Below are 17210 nucleotides of genomic sequence, written 5' to 3' on the forward strand. Positions count from 1 at the left end.
ACAGAATCACTTCCTAAGAGTATCTAAATCACTGAGGGCTCATATAATAATGAAACTGAAACTCAGCAAGAAGACGGCTGAATGAGCGTGCACTGCAAATTATGAGTATGGATGTTCTGCAAGTGGTATAAAGGAAGCTTTGTCTGGCCCTGTACTAGGGCAGAGATTTTCATTGCTTCCAGGCTTACATGTCCGTGAAGAAATGAAACAGCAAACCTGCTCCCAAGAACTGGGCTCTGACTATAAGCGAACAGCCTGGAGACATCAAAGGTTCATTTGCGGAGGGCTTTCTTGTCATGTAATCCCAAGTAATTTGAGTCAAACTGAGAATTAAGAAGGATGCTATGGAGAACTCCAAGAACACTAGACCAATGTCAGCATGACATGCCTGCTAAAACCCTTGCCAATGATCAAAGAGAATCGCGCAGAAGTTCATCTAGAACTGACTTCGGCCTTTTACAGACCCAAGTCTGTAATTTTGATTTTGTTGTTTTTGTTGTTTAAAGCGAAAAGGCAGTAGCTATGTAGTATGTTGAACAAGGGCTACTGGAGGAGCAGAGGAGTGAAGCACCTGCTCTGAGAGCGGGAAGAAAGAGAAACAACAAAAAGCAGATAGAAGGGCTTTCAAAGCACAGTAGGCTGGCAAATGGGAGTGAAGATAAACGGCCGAGGCTGTTGATGTTTTCAGCCTGCAAAATAATTGACGTTTATATAATGATGTAACTATTAGGAAAATATATTGGGTGAGACAAGCATGTTTAAAAAAGAAGGTTTTACAAACTATGGTTACCAAAGGGGAAAGGGGGAGGGATAGATTAGGAGTTTGGGATTAACAGATACTACTGTAGATAAAATAGATAATCAACAAGGACCTACTGGATAGCACAGGGAATTATGCTCAATATTTTGTTATAACCTAAAAGGGAAAAGAATCTGAAAAAGTTTTACACATATACATAACTGAATCACTTTCCTGAGCACCTGAAACTACCACAACACTGTAAATCAACTATACTTCAATAAAAAAAAAATTTTAAAAGGTTTTAGCAACAACTTTATTTTAGAAAGTTTTAATTTGAAAGATTTCCACTGGATAGTTTAAGTGAAAACTGAAGTTTTGATGCTTAAAGGGCAAGGTTCCCAGCGCTTATGGCAGTGAGATGCCATGCAGCGAGCACATGCTATGGAATCAGGAATCTCGGGGTGTGAGACAGCAAGTGGCTCATTTGCTCATCTGTAAAATGGGCTTCACGTGCCTACACACAATGGGGCTGTAATGAGATGAAATTAACTGAGAAATACATTCCAAATGCCTGGCACAGAGCAGAAAATTCAGCCTGTGGTGGTTGCATTAGTGAAACTGCAAATCACCCATAATGGTAAGTAAAGGATGCATTTTGAATTTCCTTTCTGTATTATTATGTATGATTATTCAATAGGGTGCTAGAAGCTGCTGGCTAGGAATCTGACTGCACCCTGCCTGGTCCAATGTTAAGGCTACGAACTGCAAGAGCTCCAGCTCAGCAGAGAATCAGTAACACCCCTGGGGTGGCTCACCTGCTATGCTAACTTGCACTGGCTCTTGGCTATTCTGAAAGATGGATGCTACCTCAAATGAAGGAAAGGAAAAAAATAACACAGTAGTTGTTAAATACAGTTCTTTATTTTCTGAAAATAGGTATTTCAACTAAAGCATTATAAGTCACTACGGTGGAAATGCAGAAATGTAAAAATGCTGTATAGCACAGGGAACTATATTCAATATCCTGTGATAAACCACAATGGAAAAGAATATGAATAAAAATGTATATATACGTATAGCTGAATTCGCTGAAAAGCAAAAATTAACGCAACATTGTAAATCACCTATCCTCCAATAAAATAAATTTTAAAATATCGAAATGATTATTCCTTTTTATTTAGCATAAGTTCTACAGAACTTACATTTATGAACTTACCAATCTTCAACTGTTTTTGAGCTATAAAAATGAGAAGTGCATATGGTTTGACCTAACTGCTACTAAAGCAAACGTAATTGAATTGATTCACTGCCTCATTTTATTTGTAGAAATGAGACAAGGAATTGATGCATGGATTTGCATATTTTGTATGATCTATTTGTCAAATAGTTTGTAAATGGAAAACCATATAGAGAACTCTTTTAGGGAAGGACACACAGTGTCAGGAGTATTCTCTGTCCTCATTAAGCTTAGCTTTCTGTCCAGTAGCTGGCTTCTGCCATTCAGGAGTGAGATTCAGATCTGAGCCCCATGCAGTTCTTCAGCTTCAGAACAGATTAGTTTCCTCGTCCTGAGACTGCATGCAGTTGCAGACAGCACTTAGTCGTTGCTGCGCTTTCTGCATTGTTGACTTTTCTGGGCCCTGAGGATTATTTCTGATTCTTGGTCACTCAGTAGATTAATGAGACTTCTGTTGAGTGTTATAAAAGTAGCTGAGCCACTGACTTAAAGGTGATGAAAACTGCTTTTTCTCAAATAAGGCCTTGCTTTTATTTAGGCTTTAAATTTTCTTCTGGAAACATTAGGATACCTTGATGAATTCACTAACTTAGATTTTGGTGTAGTAATAGTAGCAATTAATGAAGTAAGCTTTCACTGATATCTTTAGAGGCTATTAAGCTCCAAGGTTTGTCAGACTATGAAGATTTGTACCTTTCTACTTCAAGAAACCATTTCATCTCCACAGAATCTCCTGCCTCCATTGGCTAATGACAGAAATTCAGAATCATCAGCTAAATTAATTGTTTCATGTGGTTGGTCTTTAGAATGTTATAAACTGTAATAGAATTACTGAGTTGAGAGCAATTAATTAGATGTACTTTGAATATACTCTAATTAAACGCTATACCTGTCATTGTTAATGACCACTTGAAAACTACCAAAAGAAAACTGTTGATGAATCTCAGTGCCATGAAAATAAACCATCCAGAACCGTTTAAATATGCCTCATGTCTGTATAGTTCACATCACTTCAAAATCTGAAAAGTCATTTCAGATACTGCCATTGAAGTATTACCACAGGGCCCCATAATTTTAAGGGAGAAAGTGAAAGTGTGGAATCCTTTTTCTAGGTTTTTAAAGCCCATAAATCATAGAGGTAGGAATAGCATGTATATTTCTTATGTCTAGGACTGTGTCAGACCATGTTAGACCAGGAGCTGAAAATTCAGATCTGTATACCAGAGCCACAGAGAGATCTGATGCTCAGAGATCACTGAGATCTCATGCTCAAATGAGAGGAGATCTCTCAGGATCAGAAAGAAGGAGGACTGAGAAATGCAGGGCCCTTGAGGGCAAACAGCTCTACAAAGGGGCCAGCCTCCCGCTAGCTACACTGGATGTTGTCTTACGGATATGTGGTTCCTGTCAAGCCAGATACAGTGGTTTTCAAACAAATACAGATGTGTGGGATTTTACATGAAATCATTACAGATTCAAATTTTCAGCCCTGTGGGTCAAGTCAAACACATCTGTGGGCTGTTGGCAAGCAGCCTCTGGATTAGATTCTGACATCCTCTGTAGGTATATATGCTATTAAAAATGAAGGATGTTGGGCTTCCCTGGTGGCGCAGTGGTTGAGAGTCCGCCTGACGATGCAGGGGACGCAGGTTCGTGCCCTGGTCCGGGAAGATCCCACGTGCCGCGGAGCGGCTGGGCCCGTGAGCCATGGCCGCTGAGCCTGCGTGTCTGGAGCCTGTGCTCCGCAACGGGAGAGGCCACAACAGTGAGAGGCCCCCGTATCACAAAAAAAAAAAAAAATGAAGGATGTTGATATGCTGCCCTTCATCAGTACTTATGACCAATCAAAGGAAACGTCTGTGAAAAGAAACTAGGGTATTCCATTAATCAACAGATAGGATGTGCCCACTAGGTTGCTGCAATATATATATTTTTAAATTTTTATTGGAGTATAGTTGCTTTACAATGTTGTGTTATTTTCTGCTGTGCAGTGAAGTGAACTGGTTATACGTATACGTACATCCACTCTTTTTTGGATTTCATTCCCATTTAGGTCATGACAGAGGACTGAGCAGAGTTTCCTGTGCTATACAGTAGGTTCTCATTGGTTATCTATTTTATACATAGTTGTGTATATGTGTCAATCACAATCTCTCAGTTCATCCCAGCCCCCCTTCCCCCCTTGGTATCCCTAAGTTTGTTCTCTACGTCTGTGTCTCTATTTCTGCTTTGCAAATAAGTTCATCTGTGCCATTTTTCTAGACTCCACATATAAGCAATATTATACGATAGTCGTTTTTCTCTTTCTGACTTACTTCACTCTGTAGGACAGTCTCTAGGTCTATCCACGTCTCTGCAAATGACACAATTTTGTTCCTTTTTATGGCTGAGTTTAAGATTAAAAAAATAGATGTATTCGTAGTCTTTCTCTGGTTTGTAAACAGGTTGGTTGAGGAAAAAAAAGATCTTTTGAAAGGATTGTAACTTATTGGGAATGGAATACTAAGAAAGGATCAAAGCTGTATGTCAGGGGTGATTCTAGAAAAGCTGAAGGTAGAAGACTTTCCAAGGTCCATACAGCATCATGTACTGTTTATGACACAAAAATGGGGGAGGGGCACACAGTATGAAGAAGAGAAAATCAGAATATTTTATTATCCTAGATTGTTGGTTCTCATATTGAAATACTATGTTTGAAAAGTGGAAATGAAAATTTTATACAGATGTAGGTTGAAAAAAATGGAGAACTGTACAGATGTTATGAAACAATTGGTACTTCCCTGAGGGGTAAGAAGAGAAATTTACAGAATCACAGAGCACAATATGTCATGTAGCGGCTGCAGAGAGCACACAGCATCCTTCAGCGGATAAAGCAAAGGGCAAGGAGGTAGGGTCCGTTTCTATTTCTGGCATCTGTTGCTTTGGGACTTGGAGGATCAGAGTGTCACCTTTTGGCACTCAGGTCACCCCACATGTTAAAAAAATCCATAACTCAAAGGAGTTTTATGCACCAGTTTTGACATCTATAAACCACTGGCAGATTTTAAAAATCAAGGCTGTCACAAAAGCAGGGACTGTTGTTCTCCCTCTCTGTAATTTACAGAATGCATGAAGATTTGCAATGGCCAGCCACCAATCAGAGGTCTATTGGAATATTCTTGTTTGCTTTACATCTCTGCTCACCCTGGAACCCATCACCTTAATTCATTTTTTCTTTGCATGAAATTTAAGTGAAAAAGCAGCTCTAGGCAGATTCATTATTTAAGTTGCCGTTTCCATACTCTCCTTTGGAAATTGAGGCATCCGTATACGTAAGGCTTCAGTTAGGCTAAAAGATAAGTTAACATGCTAAAATCCAGGGTCCCAGCTATCATGCATGAAGTATATAAAGTTCATGTCTTCGTTTGCATCCTTTACAAGCTATCCTCGGCCAGCATTGATTTAGATGCTAACTTTATATTCAACTGAATTCTTACCTTCATTCTTTAGAAAAATATAACACATATGAGAAATCTGAAGATTAAATTTATAGATAAAAATACTTACCTCTCTCTTGCAGCTTGATGCACAATATGGAAAAATAATACATGAAAAAATAAAAATAATACATAAACTATCAAACCAAATCCCCAGATAAAGGCAAACACAAAAAAGAGACCACGCCTTGTAGAAGACATCATTCTCTTCCATTACCTAATGCCTGGCTTTCAAGAAATTAGGTGAGTTCATATTGTTTAATCTATGGGATCTATTATCTAACCTTCTCGGGAAGTGACTTCATAAATATCAATGCAATGTTCTCACAGTTCTCATCAATTCAATTACCTTGACCCACAGGTATATTTTGCGCACACACACACACACACGCACACACTTACATACACACACACACACACATGCAAATGCTTTTCTTTGACTTTGAAGAGTGAAACAAAAACCACAGGTCCTAGACCCTAAAACAGCAGTAGGGAGGATTATCTGTAAACACACGGCTGCATTTTACATATTGAGCCCAACCCAAGATGTGTATTCTTAGCGGATACTAGCATGTTAGCAAAATCTTATTGTGGAAAAGAAATGGGTTTTTGATATGTGTGTGTAACTGAATCACTTTGCTGTCCACCTGAAACTAACACAACATTGTACATTTCTACTGAAGTCAACTATACTTCAATTAACAAAATGCCTGCTTTGTCGGCTGTCTCTCTCACACCAGTCCCAGCGACACCCTACCTTGCGGAGGGGCTTGAGCTTGGTCTCCATGATGAAGTCGTACTTGCACAGCTCACAGCAGCGCGTGTCGGAGCTTTTGATCCACTGGTGGAGGCAGGCCTGGTGCACGAAGCGCAGGGTGCCCGTGCAGCGGCAGGGCGTGATGAGCGGACTCCCCTCATCCCCTTCGCAGTGGCAGATCCTGGGGAGGACACAGCAGCCGGGTGAGATCTCTCCCTCGGGAAGCACACGGCATCCTCCTCCCACACATCCCAGGCTGTATTAGAAACTGCAACCTCACATTCAGACCCATGGACATCGCACTTCGGCTTGATGCTAGAGCTGAATCTATGGCCAATACTAATTTCCTCTCCCCTGCATAGTCGTTGCTGGACTCTTAAGTCATGTTCAAAGGCATTAGACACCAATACCTCAAAAATGTGTGATCATTCCTACACAGAAGTCAATTTTAACAGCATAGCTATTGAGCTATGTCCCCACCTTCATCTATTAAAAGTCAATATCCACAGGCACAAGCTTGCTTTCATATACAAAAGTTACGACTTAGTATTCTAAGGAATGCTGGAACCTGGTAACTTCAATGTTTTACTTTGATGGTAGTTTTATGGGGTGTATACTTTACTACATATGGTATCTTACCAATGTGGAAGAATTCTGAAACATTTTAACAGGCTACTGTGGAATAAAGTGAATACAGAAAGTCTCAACCAGGAAATATTATGAAGCTTTTCCTAGGAAGATGCACACATATTTGGTCAAAACAAAAGGCCTCAACTGTCAATAATCATCGTCACAAAAGTTACTGGTTACAGAAAGTTCAAGTACAGTAAATCCTACTGTTTTAAAATGTTAATTACTACATCTTCCAAGGAACTCCTAGTTCAAGTAGTTTACTGAATTACTACGACTTCTAGTGTCACAGATTCATAGTCTATGAAATCTTCATTATTCTTCTCTTCAAATTAAAAAAAAATAATTTGTTTTCCTCACTGGGTAAGTTTTTATACCACCAGGTCACAAATTCAAACCTTAGAACTTCAATAATTCTTATTATATAACCAGCTGTTAGAAGTTGTTACTAAATTTAATTAGAAATATTGCTTGAACTCTGTTAGAAATATGAATGGAATGTTCCCAAAACACCTGTATATTAATTTTTTGGAGCAGAATCACAGTGGTAGGCTGGAAGAATGTTTGAATTGCTGTTACTTTCCTTTCATACCTCTTCTCCGGAAGCATGTTTTAAAGAGTGGATTTTAAAATATATTTATCTAGCTCAGCTGTCTCCCCAGGGGAAATGTGATGGTTGGTCAGATTGTTACTGCCATGAGATACAGGAATTGAAACCCAACCCTCCCCTAACCTCAAAATAAAGAAGTATGACACAGTACACTAGTATCTTGGATCTCTTTTTATTAAGTAAAGCTCTTTGGGTGGAGTGATAGGATGAGAACACAGGAAAGTTCAAAATCAGCGTCTGCCTTTCCCTGGACAGAGTTAGGAGGTATCAGTGTTGGATGTTGCAGCCCATGTCAAAGGCTGGCGTGGTGGGGAAAAACTAAAACTCATCTCAGAGCCTATTCTTTAATATGAAAGCCCGAGATATGTCCTCTCTCCAAACGTGTAGGTCCTAGGATCAGGGCTTAAGTATACTTTATAGCATACCTGTTGCTGACAGACTGTTGGTCAGTGGATGCTTGTTGACTAAAGGAATTGTTCAGTCAACAAACTGTGACTTATTATAAAAGCAACCAGTGAAAGCATATCTGGGTTTCTATAGCACATCATTTAATTGTAATATTTATTTTTTTGAGTCACTGAAACCTAATGCATTATACATCACGAGCGGCTGAGATTTCTGAAGTCCTTTGAACCTCTTCTCTACCTGTTCCCACACAAAGATACTCCCTTAGATCAGGGGCCAGCACACCGTGACCCATTTCTTCCTGCTGCACGTTTCGGTAAAGTTTTATTGGACCGCACCCACACACGTTTGTTTATGTATTATTTAGAGCTGTGTTTCACTGTAACTGTAGACCTAAGAGTTGATGCAGAGGCCCTGTGGCCACAAAAACTATCATCTTCACTACCTGGCCCTTTACAGAAAACTCATGTCTTAAACATGGTGATCCTGAGTTAAAGACAATGTCTGACTATTATCAACAATGATGAAAACAAGGTTCAGAAAATAAATCACCCCAAATTCTGCAAGTAACAAAAGTTGAAGTAAAGGTTCCAGAGAGAAGCACACAATAAAGGCGAAAGCCCCTCCTGACCCACCACTGAAGCCCGCTGGTCCATAGCAGTCTGCAGGGACAGGGGGTAAAGTTTCTTGTTTGAAAAAGAAAAATTTGCAGTTAATGCCATCTCATAATTCGTCACCACAAAGGGGGTCAAGTGTTGCACAGCTGCCAAGATGATTCTAAGGCTCTGATTTTTTATTAACTTGAAGAAGTAATTCATCATAAGCAGATGTAAACAGGGACCGCGCTGATTACTGAGTTCAGACTGACCACAACAGTTCTCTGCTTGTAGTCAAGACTTCTTAAATCTTACAGATTCTTTTTAAAGAACTTCTCCTGAAACTGTCACCCGAAGCATCACTGGCAATATCACTTTTTCATAAAGTTAAGATTATTTCCCATAGGAAAAATCAAAAGCTTGGTTCATTTCCATTTCACAAGATTTCTTTTTATGTGATTTTAGCATTTTGAATTTTTTCTAAATTATCCAACTCAGGTTGGCTCCTAAAGAGTCTTTTTCAAACTATGCTGATATTGTTCTAAATGAATTTAAAAGCTAAATATCAACTTCAAATATCTTCTAGAAATGAAAATAGAGTGACAGAGCCATTACAGGAAGCATTAAACAATTCTTAAATTGATATACTTCACACAAACCATAATTGCTAAATTATAAATGAAAGCATAGTAATAAAAATATAAACATGCTTTTTTCCAATAGAATAATTGTGTAGAGAAAACGATTTCAATAATAAAATAAAAATGCACTGTAAAATAATCATAATTTTGATGCATTTTTACCTTATGGGAAATCGAGACTTGGGAATTAAGTGATTTTTTAAAAATCACTGATGGTCTACATTGGTGTCTGTCACCTAGCGGCAGGAACAAGCTGAATTCACAGATATTACTGGCATTTTAGTATCTTAACTGGCTGCTTACAGTCCAACCACCATGTGTTAGGCTTTCACCATTTAGGACGTGAATAAACATCTACTTCCATATAATTTCTAGTTTTCTGTAAAGAGTGGACCACAAAATGCTATTCAGCAAATTAAATTTTAGAAAATGTGTGCGTGTGCGTGTGTTTGCAGCTTCAAGTCCCCCCTTAACGTCTGAGTTTTAAGAAAAGTTGGCTTTTTTTTTTCAGTCATAGAGATCTGAAAATGACCTCCACTGCCAGCCCCAGACCCCACCCCTTGCCAAGGCTTCTTGGCTCAGGTAGAATAGTATTTTTTTTATGCATAAGTTTTTTTAAAAAATAATTCATCACTTAAAAACATCTTCGTGAGGGCCGTAGTGATTATGTAGCTTTAGAATTATTTTCATTCATTCATTCATTCTTTAATTCATTCACATTTTCTTAGTTCTTGCTACATGCAAAGAAAATCAGACACTAGCATCTGCATGGAGGGTGACTTGAGAGGAAGAGAAGAGAACCTGAAGGCGGGGACACCATTCGGGCGATTACAAATATGTAGGTATTAAGAATCTGGAACAATGTGGTAACACTTGGGAGGAGATGGGAGACAGCCTGCAGAGAGTGTCAGGATCCCCGAGGGCCTTGCTTGGTTTCCATGACTACTAGCTTTGGCATCGAAGCACATCTACAACATGGGACTCTTCAAGGCAGTCATCCCTGTAACCTTCGGACAGCATTGCAACTCTTTTCCCATATTCCATGCCATTTTTTCCCCTTTCTCTATCCCCTCATTTCCCTACCTACATTTTCTTCCATCCTCCTCTCTAACTAAATAAGCTTTAAACACAGTGCTAATGGACACTGCTATGTTTGTAATGGTTTAATTTAGACGTTAATCTTTACTCAAAACCAGTCACCATGCTTCAGAGTTTGGCGCCCATTCTTCGCCTTTCAAAGAACCAGTTTGGTTTTATTGATATTTTTCTATTTTTTTTAACCTTTATTTTATTTATTTCCTCTCTGATCTTTATTATGTCCTACCTTCTGCTGACTTTAGGGTTTTTTTGTTCTTTTTCTAATTATTTTAGGTGGTAGGTTAGGTTATTTGAGATTTATCTTGTTTTCTGAAGAAGGCCTGTATTGCTATGACCTTCCCTCTAAGAACTGCTTTTGCTGCATCCCATAGATTTTGTATGGTTGTGTTTTGATGTCCATTCTTAGAATTCACTTTCTTAAGCTAAAAAATGATTAGAACACATGTTGGGCAGAAGCCATGTTGAAAGGTAGTAAGCAGTTACAAGAAATTAGTGCTCAAGTAAACAAGTGAGGAGATATAACCACTCTTTTTGAGAAGTATAGCACAGCAATGAGAGGATGGTGGACTAGAGAAAATTTTAGTTTTCACTTTCATTTTAACAGTAAAAGCTGACTGTGTTCATAAGCAGAAGTGAAGGTGCCACAGAGAGGGAGACACTTACAGAAATAATCAGGCAAGAGAATGACCCATTGTTAAATGAAGTTTCTTGAGAAGTCAGGAGAGTGGGGAAAGAAAAAATGGTAGAGGAATATCTTTGGACAAGTGCAAGGGTATCCAGGAGGGAAACAGACACCATTTCCCGTGAGCAGGAGGCAGAGGAGAAACGGTAGGTGAAGATGGAAAGGAGGTGGGGGCAGGGAAGGTTCAGCCCCTGGGCCTAGGGGGGTCTTACTGTCTTCCCTGATGTAACAGACAACAGGTAACTAAAGGGAAGGCAGGAAGGCACAGGGTTACGGTCTCACAGAGGCTGTAAATAATTAAAGAAAGCCACTGGGAGAATGAGATGGAAAATTAACCAAGCATGTGTATCAGAATCGTGGAGCAGCCATGAGGTCCTCGGTGAGATGAGACAGCATGGATTTATGGTGGACGTTCTGGGACTCAGTTTGCTGAGCAGTCAGAGAGGTCCTACAAAGGGTAGCACAACCTCTCCGTCCCGAGATCACCAGGTCAGGCTGGAGAAGGATGAGGAGTGAAGGATTCTGGTGCATCAGAGAAGACGGTGTGAAGAGAGTTGTCATAAAGTCTAGATGAACTGAGCCGGGAAGCTAGTGAAACCACCTCACGGTCATTGTATTATGAGAAAAGGATGGGTTTGAGAGACCAGAAGACACAGCGATGCAGAAGAACAGATGCTGAAAATAGGAGGAAATGGGACAAAGATTGTCCCTGTGTACAGTATGCATTCATCTCCCTCGTGGATGAATTTGTATCCCTTCTGTTGTATTTTTTCCATTGTCACAGAAAAAATAAAAAATATAGACTTATTTGGTGCTTGAGGTTCACAAGCAAATCCAATCCTGACTCACATCCTTGTTTTCCCCTCCAGTAAACTGGTGAAGTTCTCTGTTTACTCATGTGCAAAATGAGGTCAAAAATAACTCTTAGGGTGTCATGAGAATTAAATAAAAGAGTACATGTCTGGCATATAGCAGGCAATCTAATACTTGTTAATTTTATTATGGCTAATTTGTTAATTTTGTCATGGGATCATGGGAGATTAATACTATTACTAATGTGGTTTTTCTATGTTACTGCTGCCAATGCACTGGGACTAACAGCTTTTAGCAGCTAGTTTGTGAAGTCAGTTAAAGCAAGTGCTGGTAAGGCCAAGGTCATGAATTCTGGCAGCATCCAGGTGAGTTAGTTATGACACCTTTGAATCCCCAGGTTAGTCGAGTCACAAACATGTCTCAAAGAAATCCTGGCATGGGAGTGTGTTTAGAGTAAACCTGGGATGGGATTCAGCTTCACTCTTCTGTATGTTGGGTGCTCTCAGACAAGTTTTCAGACAGTTGAGAGGCCCGTGTACCACAAAAAAAAACAAAACAACAACAAAAGAAGAGCATGCAGGATGATTGTAGGGACTGAAATAGTGACTACTTATGGAGGACCAGCCCAAAATGTCGGTATTCTGGAACCTGGAAAGATGAGAGATGATGGGGGAGATGATCCTATGATAAAACATAACAGTTGAGTTACCATGTGGAGAATAGTATACAATTCAGCATGTCTAAATTCATGGGTAAAACTCGTCTATCATAATTTAATATTGTAGGGTACAAGGCTTACCTCTTAAAGTATGAGTGTACTCATTTTGAGAGAAATAAAAAAAAATACTAAGTCCTACATTTAACATCTTGGAGGGGAAAAAAAAAGCAAGGAAGGGTCATTACATGCCAATTGTCTTTAGATATATGACAGGCTATTGTGTGAAAGGGCAGCTGGTCTTATTCTGAACCATAACTGGATCCAGGGAGTACAAGTTAAAGAATATATACATTGATATACACAGAACTTTCCAAAGATGAACTGAGCTTGCCCAGGAGGGTGTGGATTTCCCACCATGGAAGGTACTCAAGCAACAAACGTCAAGTTGTGTGATTACATGGCAGGCATAGCGTAAAGGAATTCACGCAAGGAATTCATGTACTTAAACTACATGACCTAAAATTTCTAGTGCTGCGAGTCTGTTTTCCTTCCTTTCCAACAGACCGATCTCCCTGCTCCACCCCCTGAAATTTCTTTGTCAGCATTTCCCCTCTGCTTATCCTGGGAGTTTTGTACTTAACCCTTTGATTTTTCCATTCTACGCTGACTGCCCCAGGGAGGCCATCCTGGACCACAAGTTCAAGCATTGCTCCTAGACTTGTGATTTTAAAATATTCATCTCCAAAACCAACCGTTGCCCCTCCAACAGCAAGAAACCTCAGCCGGTTCTTACTGGTTCCTGCATCTCACCATCTCTAAAATAGCCTCTCTCCCCAAAGAGGCCATTCCATCAACATCAACATCCCGTTCTATTGCTTGCCTTTGTTTTGAGCCTTTCAGGTACTTCGTACTCTAAATTCAAATGATCAATATGCCAAAAATTTTTCTCCCTTAGTGTTTTGGTTTTTTAAATTATTTTCCTCTTTTCATCCTCACTGCCATTGCTCTGGTAGTTTTGAATTGTCACCAGATACACAAACTGTCTTAAAGCCTTTGCTCCTTCCAAATCATTCTTTAAACATAGTTATTCAGATCCTCTTAAAATACTGCCATTCTTCAAGAACCCTATCATCAAATAAAATCCAAATTACTTCACCTGGTTTTCAGCTGACCTTCCATAATTTGGATTTACCGTACCCATCCTGCTGCATTTCCTCTTAATCCCTAACACACAGGCATAGCCGCATGCTACAGCATTTACCAGCTGAGAAGCTATGAGTTTTGCCACAAATAACTTAACCACTGTGCCAAGATCTTGATTCCTCTCCATCTAGAGGGCATTTTAAGGGTCTGGGTGTGTTGTCCATTAATCCCAGTGAACTCACAAATGTTATCATGTTCTGCGCATGTCATGATGTAGAAAGTGTTGGGAAACACTGGTGTGGTTTTTAATAGTACAATCACCATTAGAACCCTAGTTCTGCCGGTACATGTCTGTTACCTCACTTAATCTCTGGTATTTTCAAGTTCCTCACCAATAAAATAGGAAAACAGCAGTGTCTACTTCATAGGATTGTTTATAAGAATTAAGTTAATTGTCAACTGCTAAATACTGTCTTTTTAAAATTAATGCTCAGATGTTTATTTCCTCAGCCTATTGCGTTCTGTGACTGTGCTTCTGGGAATTTTCTCAAATATGATCCCAAACCCCTGAGACCCTATTTCTTTCTTTCTTTTTTTTTTTTTTGCGGTTCGTGGGCCTCTCACTGTTGTGGCCTCTGCGCAGGCTCAGGGGCCATGGCCCACGGGCCCAGCCGCTCCGCGGCATGTGGGATCTTCCCAGACCAGGGCACGAACCCGTGTCCCCTGCATCGGCAGGCGGACTCTCAACCACTGCGCCACCAGGGAAGCCCGAGACCCTATTTCTTGATCACACTTCATTTAAATTTAAGCTACCCTAAGACTTACATCCTTCATGAAGTAGACTCTAGATCTTCTTTCCCTACAGTGTTTGAGGTGTCACTGTTCTTAGCACAGATACAGATCCGGTCTTTGCTGTTTGTGGTTTCATCTATGCAAGTTCTGCTATTATGAGCTCAATAAATTCTTGTTTATTAATTTTGAGGGTCAGGATCTTCTTTGTATGGAAAGAATAGCAGGATATTAAGAGTAATTTAAGTGATGTGAGTGTTAAAAAGTCAAGGTGAAGATGGCTGATTCCCAGACCGCAAATGGATTGGGAATGCTATACTTTAAACTATCGTTTAAGCATGTACAGACCAACAGAGATGGCCGAGGTTAGTGAGACGATTTATCAATTCTCAGAAGATGTTACCAACTACCAGTGTTTTGTTTATGTTTCGGGAAAACTCACTTATAATGAAAGTGAGAGATGTATGACCCTTACAAGTACCATGCACTCTTTATTTGCATTTGAGGAACTAAACTGAGGTGTACCAGTTTTACACCCTCTCTGAGCATCAGAGGAAGTCAAGCAAACCGGTCTGCTGTAGAAAGGAGAAGTAACTCTTATTTAATAAACAGAGAAGAAGATAGGCAGTATTTAATATTAGTCTTACCAGCAGCTGTTTCCAGCATCTCTTATTGATATGGAGCCAGAATATATCTTTAGAATTAAAAGAAAAAGGCCTTGCAAATCAGGTTTCTAAGATTTCCCTACAGAGATGAAGATAAGTATTATGAGCTACCATTCAGCCTGAGATTTAAAATATTTTGAAAACTTCTATTAAAGGTACAATTATGACATAGGAATAAAAATATTTTGTAGAGAGCTGATACAATTTTTATAATCATAAGATGGGTCATTCTGAATCTACAATCTTTTTCTACAGATGAATGACAGCTCTTTACACACAAGTGACTTTTTTAAGTGTTTTGTTTTCTCAAAGGAATATTTTCAACTCGAAAAACCTGGTATATACCATGACTTCCTGAGTTTGATTTCATGCCCTAATTTGTCACCACTGACTTGGTCAAAACCTCAGACCATCTGCACAGAGCTGCAGGGAAGGATCAACAACAAAGGCAGAAACATAGCAACGTCCCTGGTTCCTCACTGGGCCCTGGAGCAAATCCAAAGTCACAGCTAATGAGCTGCGTCTTCTTCCCATCGGATACCACACGAGGGAAAACAGTGGAGAGCACAGTGATCACTTGTGCCAGTGATGGAAGCACAGGAAGCACAGGCTTATCTGAGTTCACAGGTACTTGGGTTAGGTGACCTGCAGTGGCTTGGTAAGATGCTATCTGAATTGCTCCCCTTGCAGCCCTATCACCTCTGGTGATGGCTCGAACCTACTGATCCCAGGAGTTTCAACCCTGATTGGGATCGAAGGTTGTCATAAGAACTCCCCTATTAGTGGCTAGCCCAGTGATTCAATCTCATAGTAGGCTAGGTCCTCTTGGAGGGCTTTCTGAGACATCTCCGTGGGTGCACGGAGTATGTAAGATTTCTTCCCCTGTGTGTTGGCATGTGTAGCCCCAGGAGTCCCAGCCCCAAGTGTACCCAACAACAGGATAGATCTTCCTCATTAGTCTTAGTATCAGCTAAGATGGTCCAAATCCTCCAGGTCAGGAGAGATCAAAGGATGGGTTGTGCCCTACGGGATAACCCCTCCTTTGTTAGCCATCACCTTGCTTTCCCATCCACACTCTGTTGGTGGGTTCAGACAGAGCACGGTCTACTTCTGAGTAGAGAAACGAATTTTCCCCAATGGTGCTTACCTTTCCAGATCCTACCTTATAATTTTGGTGACATATAGATGAGTTAATAGATAATAAACATTGAATAAATATCCTGAGGTAATGATTCTCTGTACACTCTCACACATCACCAACATTCATTTTATGTAAGCTTTGAGATCTTTCTGTGTGTGTTCGTAAGATGGACAAAACTGAACTAGAGACATTTCTAAGCAGGAATCCTTAAAGTTGTTAGGCTCAGGGTTTCCCTGGTGGCACAGTGGTTGAGAATCCTCCTGCCAATGCAGGGGACGTGGGTTCGAGCCCTGGTCCGGGAACATCCCACATGCAGCAGAGCAACTGAGTCTGTGCGCCACAACTACTGAGCCTGTGCTATAGAGCCCGTGAGCCACAAGTACTGAGCCCATGTGCTGCAACTACTGAAGCCCGCGTGCCTAGAGCCCGTGCTCGCAACACGAGAAGCCACCACAATGAGAAGCCCGCGCACGGCAATGAAGAATAGTCCCCACTCGGCTGCAACCAAGAGAAAGCCTGTGCGCAGCAACGAAGACCCAACACGGCCAAAAATAAATAAATAAATTTATAAAAAAAAAAAGTTGTTAGGCTCAGTTTTTATTAGCTGCATGCGTTGAAGGGAAAAGGAAAAACAAAAGGACAGGTAACACACACTCATTTGCTTTCTGTGTAGATATAAGCAAAGAAATATATTTGGTCAGATGCAGAATAGGGCTTTTGTACATGCATAACAGAGCTCTCAGAAAACTTAGCATTATAACTTTTTAGTCCTTTTACTTTTCTGCATGTGGCAGAGATTCTTAATTCAAATTGATTTTGTGATACCGCTTTTTTCGTGATTGCTTAGTGTTTGAATCCCCATAACCTCATCCTCAACCATGACTTCTTTCTGTTTTTGTCTATTCATTAATCTTATCTGGTGGAGCATTACTTCAAAGGAAGTCTCAAGCTGCCATGCATAACTGACAAAGAAGGTAATTTATTTACAGATAACCAAGAATGCACTGAATGAATTAAAAAGATGATTCTGCATATAAATTCTCCTACACAGGCAAGCGAGTGTCTTGGCAAAATACTGATGTCTTATAGTAGCTCCAGCCACCTTGAGTGAACACTGGTCATTCTTG

At 40.1% G+C, this 17210-nt stretch overlaps 1 protein-coding gene across 2 annotated transcripts in view; it reads right to left on the bottom strand.

Annotated features, from left to right (window-relative positions):
* The window catches only part of MARCHF1 (membrane associated ring-CH-type finger 1), a 321593-nt gene that overhangs the window by 44627 nt on the left and 259756 nt on the right, over positions 1 to 17210 (bottom strand). For both annotated transcript variants that reach the window (XM_065877973.1, XM_065877972.1), the window contains one exon: positions 6213 to 6393. In XM_065877973.1, the coding sequence (XP_065734045.1) occupies positions 6213 to 6393 (181 nt within the window). The remainder of the gene's footprint in view (positions 1 to 6212; positions 6394 to 17210) is intronic.

This window comes from Phocoena phocoena, chromosome 5, assembly GCF_963924675.1.
Source record: "Phocoena phocoena chromosome 5, mPhoPho1.1, whole genome shotgun sequence".
Lineage (NCBI taxonomy): Eukaryota > Metazoa > Chordata > Mammalia > Artiodactyla > Phocoenidae > Phocoena > Phocoena phocoena.